The sequence below is a fragment of the Molothrus ater genome, chromosome 5 (genome assembly GCF_012460135.2).
Source record: "Molothrus ater isolate BHLD 08-10-18 breed brown headed cowbird chromosome 5, BPBGC_Mater_1.1, whole genome shotgun sequence".
NCBI classification, from domain to species: domain Eukaryota; kingdom Metazoa; phylum Chordata; class Aves; order Passeriformes; family Icteridae; genus Molothrus; species Molothrus ater.
Window position 1 is genome coordinate 57,750,141 of NC_050482.2, and position 19,990 is coordinate 57,770,130.

Here is a 19,990-nt window from a genome sequence, read left to right on the forward strand (position 1 = left end):
CCAGGGACGGTGAGCTGCTGCTCCTAAACTGGTTCACTATAAATAAACTGTAATTTTGAGGCTTCTTCTTTATCATTAATTCCAGTTCAGCATGAACTTTCTGATCTGGCAACTCACAGGCTTGAAAATCCTTACAGGGCTTGTGCGCACAAATGTTGTGCTGGAGTGAGGCATGGAGTTTATAGCTTTTGGGAAGTTAATAATGCTCCCATTGTTAGGGCTGGGTTATTTTACTTTTTAGGACTGGCTTTGCTCCAAAAACTAGCAGATGTTATCGAAGGCAAACTTGCAAGGATGAGATGTATGTGCATATCATTAAGCAATGCAACTTTTTCTTAATTACTTTTAAAAGGCTGATATGATGCATGTCACGTTATGAGTAATTACTTACCATGGCAGTGACACCAAGAGCACAAAAGCTGTCTGCTAAATAAGACCTGAGGTTTCTGAGAAGGGCTCATTTCCTAGGAAATGCAGTGTTGGTTTTGTCTGCAGTTGGGTTTTCATAAAATAAGCAATTAAAGAAATACACCTCAATAGATGATTTACAGCTCCCATTTTTCTGTTGTGCTCAAAATAGGAGAGTGAATGAGAACACAGCTCTCTGTGTCCTTCCAGGTGGGCATGGGCCCTGTGGGGAGTCCAGGGCTCTGGGTTAGGTGTACCAGGTCCCAGAGAAAGTCCTTCTTCTGCATCAAGGCCTGTCCCAAATCCACAGAGGAGCTCAGAGTTGATCACTATTGAGTGATATGGTCACTAAAATAGAGCCACCCTCAGATATCCAAGTATTAGCCAGGTTTTACATGGACAGAATAAATTGAGGCACTGTTCTTTCTGCTTCTAGATATTGAGTTATTTTTCTATTGTTGCTTTTCTTGTTCCTCAAAAATAATTCTCATTTCTGTGGGAAGACCACTGCTATTTTTGCTTCTCTGTACAATTTTGCCTCTACGCTATTATCTCATTAAAGTGCTGAACACCTCCCTCTCCACTTCATAAAATAAGCAATCACAGTAACATGCCTAATTAGCTGCTTTCTTTCTCATTTGTGTTTCTCAAAGCATGAAAAGTTAACATCACGTGAGGACTTTGCATCTTTGTACAAAGCTCATATTCTTCAAGAAAGCTGAGCATCTTCTTTTCTACTTGAAGGGTTCTGCATCTTCCAGCAATAGGCTCTTTGGCCTGCCATAAATAATTTAGTTGGCCTGCTTGGCTCAGTGATGCATGAGACTTTTGTAAATAAAGGGAAAGGTGGGCTTCATTTGGTACCTCCTTGCAAAAGCTTGAGGTTTCAGTGGGTCTATGTTTATACACATCCTTTTCAGACAGGCAGAAATAATTATCCTGCTGCTGCTGCTTGAACAGGAAGACATGGATCTGATCCTGCCTCCTTAGAAATGGTGTCATTAGCTGGAGCAGGAGAGAGCTTGGTATCCAGGGCAGGTGCTGCAGCACAGGCAGGTTTGCTGTGTGCAGTGAGGGGATGGTGATTACCTTTGTCCCCCAGCTGACTTGGGGAGGGAATGGCCATGGCACAAAGCCCTTGTCTCTGCTCAGCCCCTCACATTCTTGTTAACTTCTAAATCACCAGCACAATCCTGTCCATTTCCTTCTTTCCTTTAAAATCACTTCTGTGTACACAGCTGTGATGTAATTTCAAGTTACAGAGCAGAGCATAAATCTCCTCAAAAGTATAGTCATTGATATTTGGGCTTTTTCCCCCCCTGAGATCCAGAATCAGCAGTTTGATGCTACCCAGACCTAGTCTTTTTGGCCCCTGTGATATTGTGGCTCATTTGTAAGCTTAGCTTGATTTCCTCTGTATTTTCAAGACTTGGCCACCTGTCTGTTTAGGTTTCAAAGATTTTGCTACAAAGATGGGTTCTGCCTTGATAATACAGTGTAGTCACAGCCTCCTTGTCCTCCTTCCAACTTCTACTTGTTCAATTTGCAAATTAAAATAAATGAGCTACGTTGGGTTCCTGTTTGTTTGCTTGCTGCTGGCCTTAAAAACTCGAGGAGGGGTCTGGACACGAGGCTGTGTTCCTTGAAGCTTGCACATCCCAGGAGCAGGGAGGGGAGGGGTTCCAGCTGGAATGCACCGAGCAGCGCTGCTGGCAGGACACAGGCTGCAGCTCCCTGCTGGAATCTGCTCCTGCCTCCACCTGCCAGACACTGGAGCTGTTAACTTTCCAGGCAGCCTGCAAAAGCCATCTTTTATCCCTTTGTTAAAGAAGCCTGTGGCTTGAGATGGATCTGTGTGTGGGCAGACCTTTAGTCTGTGATTCCAAGTGATGGAAAGGCACTGCATAGGCACCTACTGTTGCACTTAAAATCCTGGCAGTGACAGAGCCCTGGTTCTCCTGGGACTGGCTGCACAAGGCTTTGCCAGTGAAAGCTGGACCTTAACTGGGATCATTGCTAGTGATAAGAAGTTGAACCCCAGAGGAATAGTGTGATGAGCAGATCCTGAAACGTGTCAACTGAATTAATTTGATTTTGTTCGATGAGAGAAGCAACAGACACAAAACATTTCAGTGCTGTTTGAGAATATTATTGCAACATTTGAAAACAATTATTGCTCTTTGTATTACAGTGGTACTAAGCCTCTGGCTGCTTGAATGGGAAAGAGACTGAAAAATTGTCTGCAGCCAAGACAGATAACTGCAGATGCTGAGGAAGGGAAGGACAGTGGGGTTCCCCAAAGACATGAGGGCAGTCAGTAAAAGAGCAGAGAGATGAATTTATTGCCTTACCAGGAAAGTAAATAGGTCTGAAGTTGTTGGGACTCAAAACATAGCAGTGAGATTCTGCAAAATGCAAACCAGGGAAAGGCTTCCAAAAAAAATGCAGTTCTGCTTCTGACCTCTCACAATGCAGAGGCAGCAAGATTTGGGGGGATTTAGTGCAACATTGGTGTGAGCTTGATTTACAAGGTGCTACAGATATGATGAAGTTACTTGTTTGCTGAATCTATAATGGAAGGAAAAATCCACTGGCCCATATTACTCTGCATGGATAAGTTTCTGAATTTGTGTAACTTTGGTCTCATTGTGCCATTTATCTTTTGGGATCAGCTTTATGAGATTTGTGTCAGGCTTTTCTATTTGGTTGCAGGGCTGCTTTGCAGAATCTTCTCTCTTGTTTGTGTGGTGGATATGTGTATGATAAAAAGCTAAGATTGCATCATCTTTAATAAAAGCAAAGATGTATAGCCTAAAGAAATCAGATTAGTTGTAGAGAAAGAAATCAATCAGGCTGGCAAATTGCATCTGTGGGACAAAGTGCAAAATGTTTGTTTCATACAGTATTTATTGAACAAATTTGTTGAGAAGATGGTTAAAAATGCTCTACAAGAAAAAAAATAGGAGCCATTTTGTTCAATTTAAATGGCATTGATGTATTTTTTACATCATGAATTCTTGCAATATTACCAAGAACAGTCCCTGATAAAGTACTTTGCACAATTGCCTCACAGGGCATTTTGAGATAAAAGTATATATCGGAGATTATAAAGTGGCTGCATCCAATTTATATATAATGGAACCCACTGCAGCCATCCTCCAAAATTCAATAGATTGGGAATCACATTACACTTCTGTGAGTTTGGGGTAGTAGGAGCTCTAAAGAGCCTCCAAAACAAGCAGGCAGCTTTAAATCATGTTTAATGAACCCTGTGTATTTTATACACATGTGATTAAAATGTTTTGTTTCTGTTTTTCATTTTCCTGGGTGATGCAGAAGGAAAATCCCAAGTTCAGGCCTGTGAAACTGATCATCTGCTTGTTCTCAAGCAAAAATTCAGTTTAACTGAACACAGCAAAGCATTTAAAATGCTGGACTGAAAGAAAACAAAAAAGAAAAAGCAGATCTTTACAGAGGATCCATAATATTTCCTAGGGAAAGCACTAAATGAAAATGCAGTATAGGCAGATAAAGGGTCATGCAGTACCATGGTGGTTTTTTTCTTTTATTCATCTATGCCTGCAGCCTTGAAAACAACCCACAGTAGACACAAACCTGAACAAGTAGAGGGCCCAGTTTTGTCGTTTCCCACCTATTTCCAGAAGGGAATAAAAGTGCAAGTGGATAGGTGGCACCTTGTGTGCTGCAGCCAGACCTGCCATGGGGCCAGTCCTTGGCCATCGTGCCTGCATGGGCAAGGAGCTGTTCTTGCTGTGCAGAGGAAGCCACAGGCAAGCATTTGAGCAGAGCAAGTGGTCAGAGGGCAGGTTGATAGTGCTCAAGCCCATAGGGCTGGAAGGTGGCCATTGCTTGGGGTTGTTTTGTCCAGAGATGCTTCATAGAGGAACTCAAATCTTAATCCTCTCCTCTGAGTGGTACTCAAGTATGTGCATTTATGATCTTCCAGGTCTCTTCCAACCTTAATGATTCCATGATTTTGTGTATGTGTAAGGGGTGTGCATGATTGTATCACTGCTTAAAAATCTGTTCTGTGTGGTGATAGTCAATAATTCTTATTAATTTTCAAAGAAAGTGTTATTCTTTCAGTTGTCCTTTCATACTGCCCCATGTGCAAAATGCATCAGAGTGAAAATGGGCCTGAAGCAGGAACATTCAGATCAAGACTCAAAATGCCTCTGCTCTGGCAGCATCCTAAACCAGAACAATTGCACTGCCATCAGCAGAACCCTGCCTGTGTAAAGCTGAGAACAAGGTCAAGTCCTGAGCCTCTGAAAAATGAGTCTCCAGCTGAGTCTTTGTATTTCCCAAAGATTCTGTTACACCAAATTGAAGCTAAAGCCAGGAAATGGACAGTACTTGCAAAATACAAGGTGACAGGACCAGAGAATTAAAGCTAAATGTGAAAAAATCCCCAAAACATAAATTTCAACAAATACGCTCCTGAATCCTGTGCTTCAAAAGCTAGGAAGCAGAGGTTGTGGCTTGGAGTTTACCATGGAGTTAGACCCTGATCCATTGGATCAAACCAGCAGGCACATTGACAAAAGCAGGTCCAAATTTGTGGTGTCCTCACCAGCTGGTTGGTAGATGTGTGTCTGAGGAGGAGACATCATCTGTGGTCTGGTACTGCAGGGGACGTTTACATTGCAGTGGGATTCATGCCAGTGGCTTTTGTCTGGAGTTCAGCGTCTGGAGTGTGCTGCTGGCGTGTTTTGTGAAGGAAAATCAATATTAAAAGAGGAATGGGAGAAGGGGGGCTCCAGCTTGCTGGTGCAAGCAGTGTGGGAGTGGGAAGGGCAAGGGGCCGGAGAGGCATCGGAATTCTGGTCACTCTAAACAAAGCCAACGGGAAGCAGCGATGTCGCTGTGGGGTCCTGGCCCACAAACCAAGCATGAACTCACTGAAATGCTGGGGGGAGCAGCAGGGGAAGCAGAGGAGGCAGGAACAGGTTTGAGTTGGAGGCATTTTGGTGGCAGAGCTGGGGCTGCATGGGCAGCTCGGCCCCTCTGCTGTGCCAGGAGTGCCCTGGTGGCGCTGGGGGAGCTGAGCCTGTGGGGTTCCAGAGCAGCACCCCGGGCACACCCAGCTGGGAGGGCACAGACAGACCTGCCACATCCCCTGCACACAGGCTGCCCTGGCACTGTGCTGAGCTTCCCACGCCGAGACAGCTGGAACTGAAGCAGAGCCTCCCAGGCTGCCATTACAAGGTCCTTTCTTTAAGGACATGTGCGCTTAATGTCAGAATATTGAAACCATACCCACGTGAACAAAGTTAGTAAGCCAGTGATTCATGGCTGTTTCAAACCTCTATCTAGCCACAGTAAATTCCTGCTCAGTAGTGACAGTCTGTGTCCACATGCAGGCTATGATTTACAGCTCTGTGTTTTGTATCAACAACATCTGTTTAACAAAAGAAGGAAAAAAAAAAGCCAAGAACATTTATTTTCTAACCTCTGTACCAGATGTTTCGTTATGCACAAAGATCCAGGGATTATATCAGAAATAATTTAATTATTTTAAATGAATGATCTGAAGTGTTTTTCCTAAAGTATGTCTCGTAACCACTAACAACATGAAAACATAGGAATGTGGAAAAATAAACTCATGTTTTACACAAATTTATAATTGTATCTATTTTAAGGGCGCAAATATTATGGACCAAATCCTAGCTTTTGATGGTAGTGTTGGGATTCTTGAATATTTGCACAGGACAATATCAATTATCAGGGTTATGAGAAAGATAAGGTGACAGAGAGCAACTGACACAGCGGAAGAAAGCAACAGCTCAGAAATGTGTTGTGGGGAAGGAATGACACCAGGAGCAAAAGTGTCTTCAAGGAGAGCAGTGCTGGGGTGGGACACCAGCTGAGGCTCTCCAAGCACACAGGAGCTGTGCCCTGGCTCTCCCATGAGTCCCCTGAGGTCCCTGCACACCTGCAGATCCCTGGGTCTCACCTGGACAGTGGCTGGAATGTCCCATCTCAGGGACAAAGCTACTTAGTTTGGTTTCTGCTTGCCACCTTCCAGGGCAGAGTTGCTGAAGTGGGATCTCTCCCCTTGTGGCTGCTGCAGCCGAGGTCAGGGTGGCCTTTTCCTCTCTAGGGACACGCTGTGACTCACAGACCTGCTGTTGGCACGTGGCTTGCCCACAACAGCAGTGTGAGAGTACATTCAAACTTATGGAAAAAATTATTTTCATTATTATTTCCATCTTTTGGAGGTAAATGCAAAGTCCCTTAGGTGTGTTGGATAAGCAGAAATATAGATGTGTTTGATAAGCAGAAATATCGTGGTGCTTGTCCTTTACAGAGCTTCAATTTGATTGTCTAAACTGCCCCATAGAGTGTCAGAGAAAATTCTTTGCAATTTGGGGTTTATTATCGTTCCTCACCATAATTTTTGCAGGGGTATCATAAGTGGGAATGCTGATACAGAAACACTGAGACATTTATAACTGCCTGGCCTGGATATCAGTCTTGAAGAACTCGCAATTATTCAGAATTACGGTGGTAGATTCTGTTGCAGCCCTCAAAAACATTCAGCCAAGTTAAAATGAAAGTAAATGCATCAATGACACTGCTAAAGCAGACTGTGGGTCTGTGTTGTGGTTTCAACCTTCTTTCAGGGGGTAACAGGTTTTTCTATTTTTCTGTGAGCTGTGAGAGCTCGTAGCACGTATCAATCCAGTGCAGACCCAGCCAAACCTATTAGTTCTCTTGTTGCATAAAGATTTATCTGTAATTGCCAAGGTTTATTTTTATTTTCTTTGAATTACTGTTCTGGATGCATATAGATGCATAACAATTCCTAATTTCCCTCCCTATATTCTTGTACAGCACAGATTGCTTATCAAATACAGTCTTAGCATTAAAGTGTCAAACAGGATTTGCAGAAAGCTATTTAGGTTTGTAGTTTAGGATGAACATTTATCAAATTGTGGATTAGCTGAATCATGCACTGAACCAAATTATTATTGTCTGTGATTAAATCACAAAGTGGTTATTGCCCTGTGTCATCTAAAGCACGCGATAGCTTAAATCTTGAAAATCCCTTTTTAAGGTGGCTATAGGAGCTACATAATGCTGGACTTTTAGGACCAGACTCGGTCCCTAGACAAAAAAATAATAGCTTTTGAAAGGTCATTTGGACTGATCCCTCTCTGCTTACATGGGCAGCACACTGGGAAAAGAATGGATGGGTTTATTTGCATTTCAGACATACAGAATAGTTCTCAGTAAATAGATCTCTTTGTACCCAGCGCTGAAGTATTTATTCAAGGTGCTGGCCCAGAAAAGGGGAGTGAACTGTTCCTTCTCGTGCCTGAAAGGACAGGGGCTGCCTGCTGGTGAGCAGTGATGCCCAGTTTGCTTGCCCTCATGCTGAGGGCACAGAGGGCTGGCAGTGCCACTCCTCAGCCCTGAAGACCATGGGATGACCAGCAGGGTCTCTCCTCAGCACCAGTGCAGCAGAATTTTGCCAACCCAAAGGGGCACTTGAGGGGCTACAGTCTTTCTAAAGAGGCTCAGTCTTCCCAAAGCTGTAGGAAGTTTTTTTGGGGGCTGCTGCTGTGGTTGCTGCCTGCCCACAAAGATGTGTTCTGGCATAGCCCAGCATAGCACGTGAAGATGCCGGTAGCAAACCTTCCTGGTGACTGATGTCCACGCTCCTCTTGTGCACCCTTCAGCAACCATCTAGCTGAGGAGCAAGAGGGTTTCCAGCACCCCTATTTTCTCTGCCTTGCTGTTAGGGCACAGCCCTCCTGATGACAGCCTGGCTGAGTCACCGAGGAGAGAAGGATCCTTGCAGGACTGTGGGCTGGGAGACACAGCGGCCGCTCCCCTGCCCTGGTGCATGCAGCAGGGCAGGTCACAGCCCAGGAGGAGTTGTGAGCAGTAATCACCACTTTTCCTGGTGAACAGAGAGGAGGGAAGTCCTGAAAGGACTTGTTTTCATGTTGCAACAAGGGGTCACGGGGTGGAAAGGGCTGAGAGTCACTGCATTAGAGCGTGCTGGAGAAGTGAGTCTGGCACAGCTGATGGTGGCGTGGCCCTCGCAGCCGTGGCAGTAGCACCGGCTGGAAGTCTGCATTAGGCTGCCTTTGCTCCTCTACTTCATCCCCCTTGTCCTACTCTTTGACCTATTTTCTCTCACTGTTATCTAGTAATCTATTTTTTAAAGGCTCAGCCCAGTCTTTCCTGCTGGTTGCAGCTGATCCATCTCGCTGCTAGCCTGTGAAACCAGCACCTCCTAAAGAAACATCCCTCTGCCAATTACTCCGAAGGCATGGATTCAGCTCAGCGTGAGAGCTTGATTGAAGCCAGTTGGCTGTGCCAACAGGACAGGGATGGCTCAAGAGAGGCTTCGTACAAAGTACAGAAACTCTAAACAGATTTCTTCAGTCTTTCCTCCATCCATGCTCAAACAAAGCCAGCAAAGCCAGAAAAATGGCAATATTTTACCAAAGAGAGGACTTATCCTACAGCTCTGCCGTCCCCCTGGAATGCCCACAGAAGGGAAGGAGAGAGTTGCATAGAAAACTGCAGGAGGCAGACGCAGACTTCTGCTCTCTGAGCCTGCCTCTCTGAAACGGAGGGTTTGAGGTTTTCCAGCAAGCTCAAGGAGCAAATCCTCTAAGCCCTGTGATTTCTCAGACATGTGGCCTCGCCGTGGGCACCTTGAGTACGTGCACCCAGAGCCCTGCATAGAGTCTGGCCCTGGGGGAGCTGTGCCTGTGGCTGGAGCCCTGCCAGCCGAGGGGAGGACAGAGGGACGAGCACGCTGGATTGCCACACCAATGTCTGCTCTGCTCTGCTCTGCTCGTGTGCAGCCTCTCTGGCCCGCAGCCTTTTGGCTCGCCCCACCTGCCTTTCTTCCCTTTTTTTTCCTTTTCCCCCAGCTGAACTGGCGGAGAGGAGGTTGCAGCTCCTTTCGGTCCCTGCAGCTTTCCTGTCTGGCTGACGCTGTGCCCTGGACACAGATGTCTGCTTCAGTATGGATCCTGTGAGGCACAAGTTACGCTCGCGGGAAGAATGTGGAGAGGGAAGATGCTGTGATCGCTAGGTGGGCTGTGAATTGCTGCCGTCCTGTGCAAGAATGAAATAACAATAACAACTAACAACATACTGCCTTAAACAGTGGTTGTTTAGAAAGAAGATTTTGGTACATTTTCACAATTAATTATTTATCCAGGCAGCTACTTCGTTTAAAAGCATCCTGTCCACATAGCTCACCCTCTGTGAGCTCATTAATGCTCGAGCTGTGTCACCTCGGGCTAACCTGGTGGCTGTTGATTGAGTCCCGTGACAGCTGTTTGCAGAGGTTTGCCCTGCTCCCTGCAAGCAGCCTGCCTTCCTCCTCCAAATTGCCTCTCCATTCCAGGCAGGGTTCAAATTTCTGAGTGAACGCTATCCTGGGCAAAATGGTTGGATTTCTGAGAGTAATAGGTAAGGCATGACAGATAACATCCTGCACACCCCCAGGAGTGCTCCTGCATGTTACAGCTTGAAGGTGTTGGTCAAGGTGAATCCTGCACAGAGCCCATAAACATTTAAGTCCCAGAACAAGTGTTTGGGGGTGTACAAACATGTTAATGACCTCCAGTTAATTGGCAAGCAATTACCTTGAAGTAAAAATAGCTTCCCCTTGCTGAGCAGTCACAAGAGCGCGTGTCCCCCTATGAACACTGAAATTTTTGGCCAAGGAGCCTTGTCCAACTTGTCTTCTGGATCCTGGCAGGTCTGTGATCAAAAGTGTGTTGTCCCCAGCACCAACTGCTGTTTGTTTGTGGTAGAGACTCAGCAAACAGAACTGTCTGCCAAAGCTAATTTTCACGCTGCCCTTTAATAAAGTTCTGCAGTTCATAATGCAATGAAAAAGTAAGATCATATTGACTGGCAAAAGCATTTGGTTCAGCAAGGGAAAGTACCTGCTGTGTGCACTATAAAGGAACTATCAGTGAAAGCTAGGTAAGTATTTTTAACCTAAAGACAGCTTGGCAGGCTATAATGTGTCTCCTACCGAATTTCGAATCTTTCTGATCCTTTGCATGACAAAAATACACAGCCTGGACTGATTTCATCAGATATGTATTGCAGCTGAGAACCAAGAGGCCTGCACCTAGCACAGCTCTTGGCACTCCAAGTGGGACCCGTGGGCAGATGTTTGACCTGTTGCCTCTCTGCCACCTACAAAAGTCAGCAGCATCTTTTCAGGAGGTCTCCAGCCTATGCAAACCATCAGCTTCTCTTAGAACTTGGATCAAGTCCTTGCTTGATCCTCCACAATACTTTGGGAAAAAAAAGGCCCAGATTTTCCTGATATGTAACCAAACCACACCTGGGTTTCATTCCTGGAAGAGATTGTCACAGCGTTTCTAAGAAGGCAATAACTGGGCACACGTGAATCTGTCGCTGAAGTCCCATGACTCTGGGGCTTGTGGTGGCCGAGATGAGCTGGCACGTGGTGCAGGGTGGTTCCAGCTGCAGAGCCACATCTGCTCCCTGTGCTCCACAGCAGCGCGTGAGGTGCTTGCTGCCTGTGCCATCCCTGTCTCCAGCTCTCCAGGCAGTGTAATGTCATGCTGAGGAGGAGGGAAGCAGGTGACTCTGGGAGCCGCAGGACAGCCAGGGTGTCTGGCACAGATTCCTCTGGATGCTGCAGTGGGCTGCAGGGTCAGTCCACAAAAATCTTTCCAAAGCAGCCAGAGGTCTCTGCCTTGTGTCCTGGAGGAGTGAGGGAGTGGCAGATGGAAAAAACAAAACTAGCAAAATGCATTTCACAATCCTGGCAGCAGTACTTGGCAAACAGAGGAGCCACAATGATGGAGTCTCAGATTGCTCTCCCTGTGCAGCCTGGCTTTAGGAACTCTGGCGTTGTTGTGAGGCTTGAAAGGGCTCCTGTTCCCTCCGCTGGCTCCTATGGCCTTGCATTTGGTATCCTCAGGTGTTTCAGGCTGGAGGAGCTGTAATGAGTACAGATACCAGAGCTTTCCAGGAAGCATTCAGGTACAAGTGCAGCTCTGTTCACTGTAGCTGCCTTGAATTAAAGTTCTGTGCCTGTAGTGGCAGACAAATTTGCTGGCAAACATTTTGAAAAAAAAAAAAGAAAAAAAGAAGAAGGCATCAATCCAGAAAGGCACTGTGCACAAACTAAGCTTAGTCTAAATGAGTACACCTGTGCTCGACACCAGGCACGTGATGAATGCTCTGCTACATCCTGGCCAAAATAAATTTAAAATGAATATCAGGTGTGTACTGGTGTGAGATGAATGCTGGTCTTGTAAGCAGGACCGCATGTGGCAGAAACAGGATCCTCCCGCCCGGCGTGTCAGCTGGGGATATCCACAGGGAGGGTCACGTGCGCTCCTCTCGAGCTCACCAGCAGGGCTGGTGAAAACAGGTTTTGATTTGAATGAGTTATGACCCATTGAAAATGGCATCATGTGTAACCACAGTAAATTGTCATAATGAGATCACGAGGCTGGAGAAGTGAGCGGCGAGCAAAGAGGCCACGTTCCACCGGCGCCCGCGGCTGCCAGCCCGGGGCTGCAGAATGCAACCCGGGGACACGCTCCTGCTCCCTGGGCATCTTTGGGGATTTAGGGACAGGACCAGGGCTTGCACAGCCAGGCAAAAACCCATCGGCAGTTTTGAGTTAAAAAGAAGAAAAAAAGCTAAAATTCATACAGCTTTACATCTAGTCTTATCCAGAGTAACAGAGGGGACTGGGCTAACACAAAGAGTGGACAAACATGAGTACTGTTAGTGCTGCCGTGTTCACTGAGGCTTAGCCTAGATGTTTCTAAATCATGCTGCTGTAGGAAGGAAGGGTTTGGTGGACAGAGCACTACAGAGGTGAAAGGAAATCCTCCTGGAAGCACAATAAAAGCCTTGGTGTATCCCAAGTTCACAGTTCTGCCAGACCAGCCCTCCTGAACCCTGCTCAGGCATGGCTGCCCTGGGCTGCCCAGCTGTAGATGCTGCAGAATCATCACTGCCTTCTCTATTTTCACAGGAAAGATAGAGGCAAAGTCTAAAACTCTGATCAGTTTGATGGACTTAAAGTTTTACCAAATACCTGGACAACATAAGTAGTAGAGCTCCTGCCTTCCAGGTGTATTGTAGGTGGACTTTTGGCAAGAGCTCCTTTCCATTCCTCCCGACACTGTGCTATTTGTGTGGGGCCATTCACAGCTCAGGGGACTGGAAGAAACACACTCATTCTGCTTCTCTTCTCAAGTTATCAAGTGCACGTGGCCCAGCCACATTCCTCCCGCTGCCCGCGAGGCACAGGGCAGAGGTGTGTGCATGCTGCCCACTGCAGGACCTGCTCTGTTCCCTTGGTCTCAGGGCAAACCAGGCTGCTTTCCACGTGGCTGCCACTCCTCTAGTCTTGCACCCTTCTGTCTCCTCCATCTGTTAAGCTCTGCACACAAATATCTGTGCCCCTGACCCATGGAGCCATTCGGGCTCATGCGGATATGCAGCACCTTCCTGACTCATATCGTCTCTTTACAGTGGTTTGGTCATGGCTGAATTCATAGCCTGAGTCCATGGATAAAGAAACACCCAGCTCAGTGCTGTTCCATGCAGTGCAGGTTAGCCCTCGGCCCTGGGGTTGTGCTTGCATTTATCCAAGATGCACAGTCTGAACAGCACATTGAAGCCTAAGCCATTCCCAGGACCCCACATCTCCTGTTGTGGGCAGCTGGCTCCAGGTCCTTCTGCTCTTCCAGTAGAAGTGCTTGAGGCTGATCTGGAAGGCTCTAGTCTTGTTTCCCTGGTGTTGCCTTGCTGACATTGCTGCAAGGACAGCCGAAAGAGATGGAGACCAGCCAAGCTGAAGAGACACAGGGGAAATGTGTCCCTGCATACATTACTTAAAAGCAAAGCACGGGGAGCACTGAGGATTTCCTGGTGTACCAGAGGCGTCTTCCCAGTGGGGGCATGTCTGCTTGCCACAGGTGAATGTGCCAACTCTGCCCATGCTGCAGTGCAGGTACAGCTGTGGGGAACCCAGATTTTCCAGTTGATACCTTCTCTGTAGCTAATGAGAACCAAAAATAAAACTGCTCGTTTGAAGTACTTTCTGAATTTACTGCTTAAGCTGACTTGCTGTGTGTCATCCATTGAGCAGAAGTCCTTCTGAGCTTTCATTCTTTAGTCTCAGCTTAGTAGCCCTGCATAAACCCCTACTAACATGCCTTATTTTTCTAATACCCATGTAGGAGAAGAATTTGGACTGGTTCCCTCGGATGAGAGCCATGTCTCTGGTTAGCAATGAAGGTGACAGTGAGCAAAATGAAATCAGGAACCTGCAGGAGAGGCTGGAGTCAACCATGAGCCTTGTGAAACAGCTTTCCAGTCAGCTGGCTGAGCTCAAGGAACAGGTAAGTGCCCTGTGTGGGTAGCAAAGTGAGCACGTGTGGGTGAAGGCGCTGCCTTCCATCACGTCGCAGTCAGGACAGTGTTACAAAAGAGACTTTTGTCTCGGGAAGGTTTTAACTTTCCCTCCAGCAAGCTTTCTGGGTAGATACACTGATAAGGGTTTGGAGTGAAATTGTACTCTGTTAGCAACAGCAGAGATCAGGGAAGGAGAAAACTCTGGAGGGGAATTAGTCATTAAATGCTCCTGGTGAGTGTGCAAGGACAGAGGGGAAACTGCAGAAGGGATGAGGGGCTGCATAACCTGGCAGTGAAAGCATTGTAGTGTCAGGAATAGCTGCATACTGATGGGAGCCTGGAGGGAAAAAAGCCTTCTGTGTCCTGCCTTTGGGTTTTTCCCCCTCTGAGAACATCAACAGTGCCCTTGTGAAAACAATTTGCAGAGCCTGTTGCTTTGCTTGTGTCACCCTTGTGCTGGTGCCTCTCCTGCAGCTCCCTCTGCTCTCCCTTATGGAGCACAAGCTGCTGGCCTCCCTTAAAGCCTCCCTTAAAGCCCTGCTCCTGCCCACATCACCTGTCTGCTGTGTTTGCTCTCCCTTCAGGATCAAAAGGCCAGCTCCTTTTTTTGCTACAGGTGCTGGTCACCTCTGCTTTGCTCATTACAGTTTCAGAAAAGCATCTGTGTGTTTTCTTTATGGGAAGCCCTTCAGTGGCATCAACAGAGTTATCTAATTATTCCCCTTCAAATCCCTCCTTAAAACTTTTCCCTGTGAAAAACCCAACAAAGGTTTAGGCTGGATGTGCTGAGACCATTGCTCATTGTGCTTACCCACAACATCCTGGTGGGATTTTTTTCATCCCCCTCTGGCTGAATCTGTTCTCTCCTGGCTTAAATTTAAACCCTGTGTGGCCGGGGCCATGTTTTCCTTCTGTGATTCTACAGCACCAAGTGCAAACGCTGACCCTCTGCAGGGCTACAGAACACAATAGCAGCACAAATAATACTCTGTAAGACCGGCTGGGGGATAAGAATAATGTGTAAATGAGAATAAAACGTCCATACTTTGCAGGAAACAGATCTCCCACTTCAAAGACATCCCTTACTTGTAATTTTCTGTGCTGAAGAAAAGAATTCCACTCCCTGTTGTTTTGCTTATATGTATCTTGCTCTGTGACTGCTAAATAATAGTAAAAAGAAAAAAAAATCTCAACTCGTCTCTCTCTGCCTTTCCACCTTAGATGACAGAACAAAGGAAGAATAAGCAGAGGCTGGGCTTTCTTGGATCAAACACACCCCATGTGAATCATCACATGCCACCACCCTGATACCACGGGGAGAAGCCGTGACTAGCCTTTCATCAGTATTCCTGCTTTATTATAGAATAAAAAACTGAGATTGAGAGGAGTGAACAGTGCCTATTGTTACAAAGTTAAAAACAACCAAGTGCCAAGATGTTAAGTGGTTTAGCTCTGGGAACAATTTGTAGCTGTTTTTCATGGTTGAGAGGGACCACAACCTAGAATGTGAGCGATACAAGGCAGCTCGTTTGTATTCCGTGCGCTCGGCTCGGGCTCCAGGGCTGCCTGGGACACAGGCTGGGACACAGGCTGGGACACAGGCTGGGACAGCACTTGGCCACATCCTGGGAGCCCCTTTCTCCCCGGAGCACCGGGAGGAGCGAGCTGAGCAGAAGAAGGAGAGGTGTTTATTGAGGCAAGCACGACAGCCTGGCTCAGAATCAATAGGTCGTCTCCGGCTCACTTGCCAAATAGCAACATTAGTCATATTTGCTTGGCATTTACTATTTTCTAATTACCAAAAATATGTCAGTCCGTAAGCGGTGATGTTGCTTCAAGTAACTTCTACTAGGAGGGAAAGGGGAGAAACCTCAAAAGACTGGAGGAAGGAAAAAAATAAAAGGAAAAAATAGAAAAAGTTGCAAAGAGATACATTAACGCTTTTGAATTTTAGCTGTCACCATGCAATTTCTTATTTATAACATGGAGCACAATGGATCTACAGCTGTGGGAATGTTATGCACATAATACTGACAACATAACTGGAAGTGATTTCTTTCTCCTGGCTTCAGATGTTCTTGATTATTGTGGCCGTGAGGTTTCACATACTGAGGAGTTAAACTGTGTTTTAAATTCAAGTTCCAATGGAGGATTCAGGGGAAAAAAATTATACCTGTAGTTTGAAGTGTGTATGGGATTTTATTTTTTACAAAAAAGCTTAGAAATGTCTTTCTGTACAGAAATGTAATGGTGTCATTACCTTCCATAAACTCACCTTCAGCAAGAGTTGATTTGAGTAAATAAACACCAAATTCTGCCAGCTTTCCTCTGAGCTACAGATCATGGGTTGATGGTTTTTGCCTGCCCTTCCCACTTCTAGGGGTTTGCAGGGAAGCCTGGTGGGGAACAGGGGCTCCTCCCAGCTCTCAGCCCTACAAAAGGCAGCAGCTAAGTCACCAGTGCAGGTTTATGCTCTATCCTGTATTTCTTTGGATGGCTTGAAAGAAAAGTTACAGGGTTTCCACAGAGCCCTAGGGGACTCTTTTGTCTTTTAGGAAAAAAATTGAGAGGCACAAATGGGAGTTGTGTCCTCAGTTTGCTTTCATTTTCAGTGGGTTTTGGTTACCAGATTGTCTCACATTTGAAAATGCACCTCTTGTTACATGGAGTCACTTTTTAAACCAAAATATTTTTGCAATGATTTGCCCCTGTAAAATTTTCATTTTGTTATAAAAGCCATTTTGATCAAAGGAAAAAATATTATTGGTGTAAATATTTTCCAGTTTCTTCCTGGAGAAATGCTGTTGTCCTGGTTAAGGCACTATTCAAACCAACAGGTCTAGAGTAAAGGGAAGGAAGAGGTATTTCACTCTCTTTATCCCAAATTCAGACCAGTTTTTGAAGCTACTTTTTTTTTACATTTTTTGTGGCAGTGATGTGGCTGAGATAATAGGAATATATTGTAGCAACATACTTATATCTTCTACCACTAAAACATCTCCCATTGGCTTCAATTGTGTCCTTCAAAAATAGTGTAGAAATCAGAGGTTTGTGTATTTTACTGGAATAAAATCTCTTTCTGTTGGCATTAGTTCCAGAGAGCACCCTGGTTGTGAGAGGTGATGGCCAAAGGAGCTGCCCACAAGCACAAAGTCAGCAGTAAGTTGGTAGGGACTCAGACCCCGTAGCTGTATTAATTCAAATTAGTTCATACAGTTAATCAGATCTACTCACAGCTTCTGTTGCAACAGCAATTTCTTTTTCTCACAAGTGTGGTTCTAAAACACAAAGCACAGTTCAATTTTAAGTTAAACTCTCATTATTTATTGGGGGGTGTGTGGTTGGCTAATACTGGAATGGGTTGGCACTTTTCTTGTTTACACTCAGAAAAAGCAGCTGCACGTCAGGGGAGGCTTCTGCTGCTGGAGCTGGAAGAACTTGAGGCTGGATGGGTTTGTGCCCGAGCTCAGGGCTGCAGGAGGGTGCTGCTGGTGCTCCCTCTGGTTCACACCCAGCCCACATCCCCTGGGGCTCAGGAGCCCAGCTCCTGCTCTTCAGAAGGGAGAGTTACAGCATCAAAATCAGAGAACAGATGCTGGTTCACCTTGGCCATGGTGCCTTTCTGCTGTTCACAGCTTCCCAGAGAGACCTCCATAATCAGTAACAGTAGGTGATGCTACTTGCACAGACTGTAAATATATTTCACTGAGAATTTCAACATCTTTGCTGTTTCTGTCAAAACTTAGGCCCTGCCCTGCTCTCATCCATGTGAGCAATCTGTACACTCACACGTGATAAGGCAAACAGGAGGCCTTGCATGGATAATGGTTGCAGGGCCAGGCCCCAAGACTTAAAAGATTGTGAAATATCCCCATGAATGAGTTTATAACAAAAATCGTTGTTTTATACATATATTTATGTGTATATCTTTGTTTAATGCAGCTGGGGTAACCTTTTCCTAGGCAAGTATCATTTACCTTACCTATTTATATGAAATGATTGCAATGAAGTTAAAACTTCTAAGAGCTTTTAATGCCTTAGAGACATTTATAATTATAAGCTCCTTGACAGTTAAAACCTACTTAAGTGAACGTGTCCATTGCTGCTGAATGTAACTTTTAATAAAATGTGTCATTTTATATATGTCTGTCTCATTCTTGGGGCTAAGGCTGGGGGGAGATGTGTGTTCTGGTTTGGGAGGAGCAGGCTGGGTGGGGGCCCAGGCTGTGGGTGTGCACCCATTCCTTCAGCCCTGAATGGATGGAGGCTGAATGCAGCAAGGAAAGCAAGAATTTGGGTTATTTCAGGTGCAGATTGCTCCATGGATCCAGGCATGCTGCTCTTCCCAGAGGTTGGGTGGCAGCTGGCTGTAGGATTTGCTGGAATGCTCTGAGGCCAGGGGAGCCCTGGGTGCAGGTGGGCAGAGCCAGGGATGGTGATGGGTCAAGTGTTACAGGGATGAGCACAGAGCCTCAGGGTTCTTTTCCAACCTTTATGATTCTGCAGTACTGTCATGCAGGCTTTTCTGTGCGAGCTTATTTTGCACATTTTTGTCCTCTCTTTTTTAAAATGTTTTTAGTGTAACTCTTTCAGGTAGCACATTGAGAGAGAGATCAAGGGCTCTCCCCACTTCTCTGGGTGAAAGAATTGAGAAAGACAAATTGTGTCTCTCAGCTTGGGCTAAGGAAATCTGTGGTCTTGTGAAAAATGGAAGAGCCTTCCCTACAAACCTGTGGTCAATAAACTACATCATATAAGTCCTTTTTTTTCCTTTTTCCCAGCTGTTTTTTTTTCACAAATAGTCAATATTAATGAGGAAAAATATAAGGCTTCTTCTTAGTGAGAAAAAGTCTGCTAATTAATTAGTAAGAAAAATCCTATTAAATGGAGCATGCTGTTTCTCCTGAGCACTCATTCCACCAACTTGCTGAGATTTTGAGTAGAATTAACTTTCTTTTCTATTCTCTGGTATGATTTTAAGGCTAAATAGAAAGGATCTTATTTACTACTAGGTTTGTTAGATGGTTTTGCAAAAAGGATATCCTAAGAGAAAATGGGGTTTCATGCAGCAAGCTTTCAACCTAAGATTTCAGTCAAAACACCCCCAAACCAGCATTAAGCTTCGAAGCTCAAAGGGGAGCAGTTTCACATGCAGGACTGAGAACCTAATGCCAAGGCTTTTCTTTTTCCAAATGTTTGCCCCCAAGGCACATTTTAATTCAAGAGGTGTTTCAGGGAGCAAACCTCTCCCTCAGCACTGGCTCGCTCTGTTCTGGCCTGCAAGTGAATTCTGCTCCTCCCTTTCCACCATTGCTGCTGCTGCTGTGACAAAAGCATCTGCAGGCAAGGATGTTTTCTTTGGAAAGCACGTGCTTATCTTCTGGGGAAGGCTGCCAAGTTCATTTTTGAGGGGAGAAGGCTGAGATTTAAGGCTGCTAACCTCTCTGCTGCCCTGGGATGCCCACAGGAGCACAACTCCTGCCTGCAGGTGTCCATGCTGAACATCCTGAATTTGCACAGAATCATTCAAAATGCCTCAAAAGGAGCTCAGGCTGTGGGGGTTTGAAATGTGCAGCACTGTATTGCTACCATAAACTCACATTTGCCCACTCTATTTATATGCTGCACTGTTTCAGGCTGGCGAAGGAAGCTGCAAGGCAGAATACAAGCAGCCTTTCTAACTTTCCTATTCCCACGTTTTTCTCTTGCTGCAAACAGCAAAGAGTTAACTTTCTTTTTGTACTGGAAGTTTCTTTCTCCATGTCTCCACCTTTGTCTGCTGCCACTCAGGTAAGGTGAGACCTGGGCATGTCCTGGACCACAGGGTTTGCTGATTAACCAAAGCAATAAGCTAAAATGTGTAGGAGCATGGTGTTCTTATGACTTAATAATTTCTTTAAATGTTGTAGATCATCAACATCCAATATCTGACTCAATGTAAGCAGGAGGTTTTCCTTTTCTTGAGGTAAATCATTGCAGAGTCTCCATCCCCTGGTGGAGCAGCCATGTGGCCTTTGCCAAGGCAGCCTACACCCCTGTGCAAGGCTGTGGGGTCAGCCCAGCCACTGCTTTGGGTGGGCTGTGTCACCATTCAGATTTCATCCAGATGGCAAGAGCAGTGGGGGGATCCAATTACAGCCCAAAGGCCCAAATTCCCTTT

General features: G+C 45.8%; 1 protein-coding gene across 1 annotated transcript in view; it reads left to right on the top strand.

The window, feature by feature from the left end:
* The window catches only part of ITPR2 (inositol 1,4,5-trisphosphate receptor type 2), a 243,390-nt gene extending 225,421 nt beyond the window's left edge, over window positions 1-17,969 (top strand). The window contains exons 56-57 of the mRNA XM_036405007.1: window positions 13,656-13,817; window positions 15,052-17,969. Of these exons, the coding sequence (XP_036260900.1) occupies window positions 13,656-13,817; window positions 15,052-15,138 (249 nt within the window). The 3' untranslated portion in view covers window positions 15,139-17,969. The remainder of the gene's footprint in view (window positions 1-13,655; window positions 13,818-15,051) is intronic.
* Window positions 17,970-19,990: the final 2,021 nt, after the last annotated feature.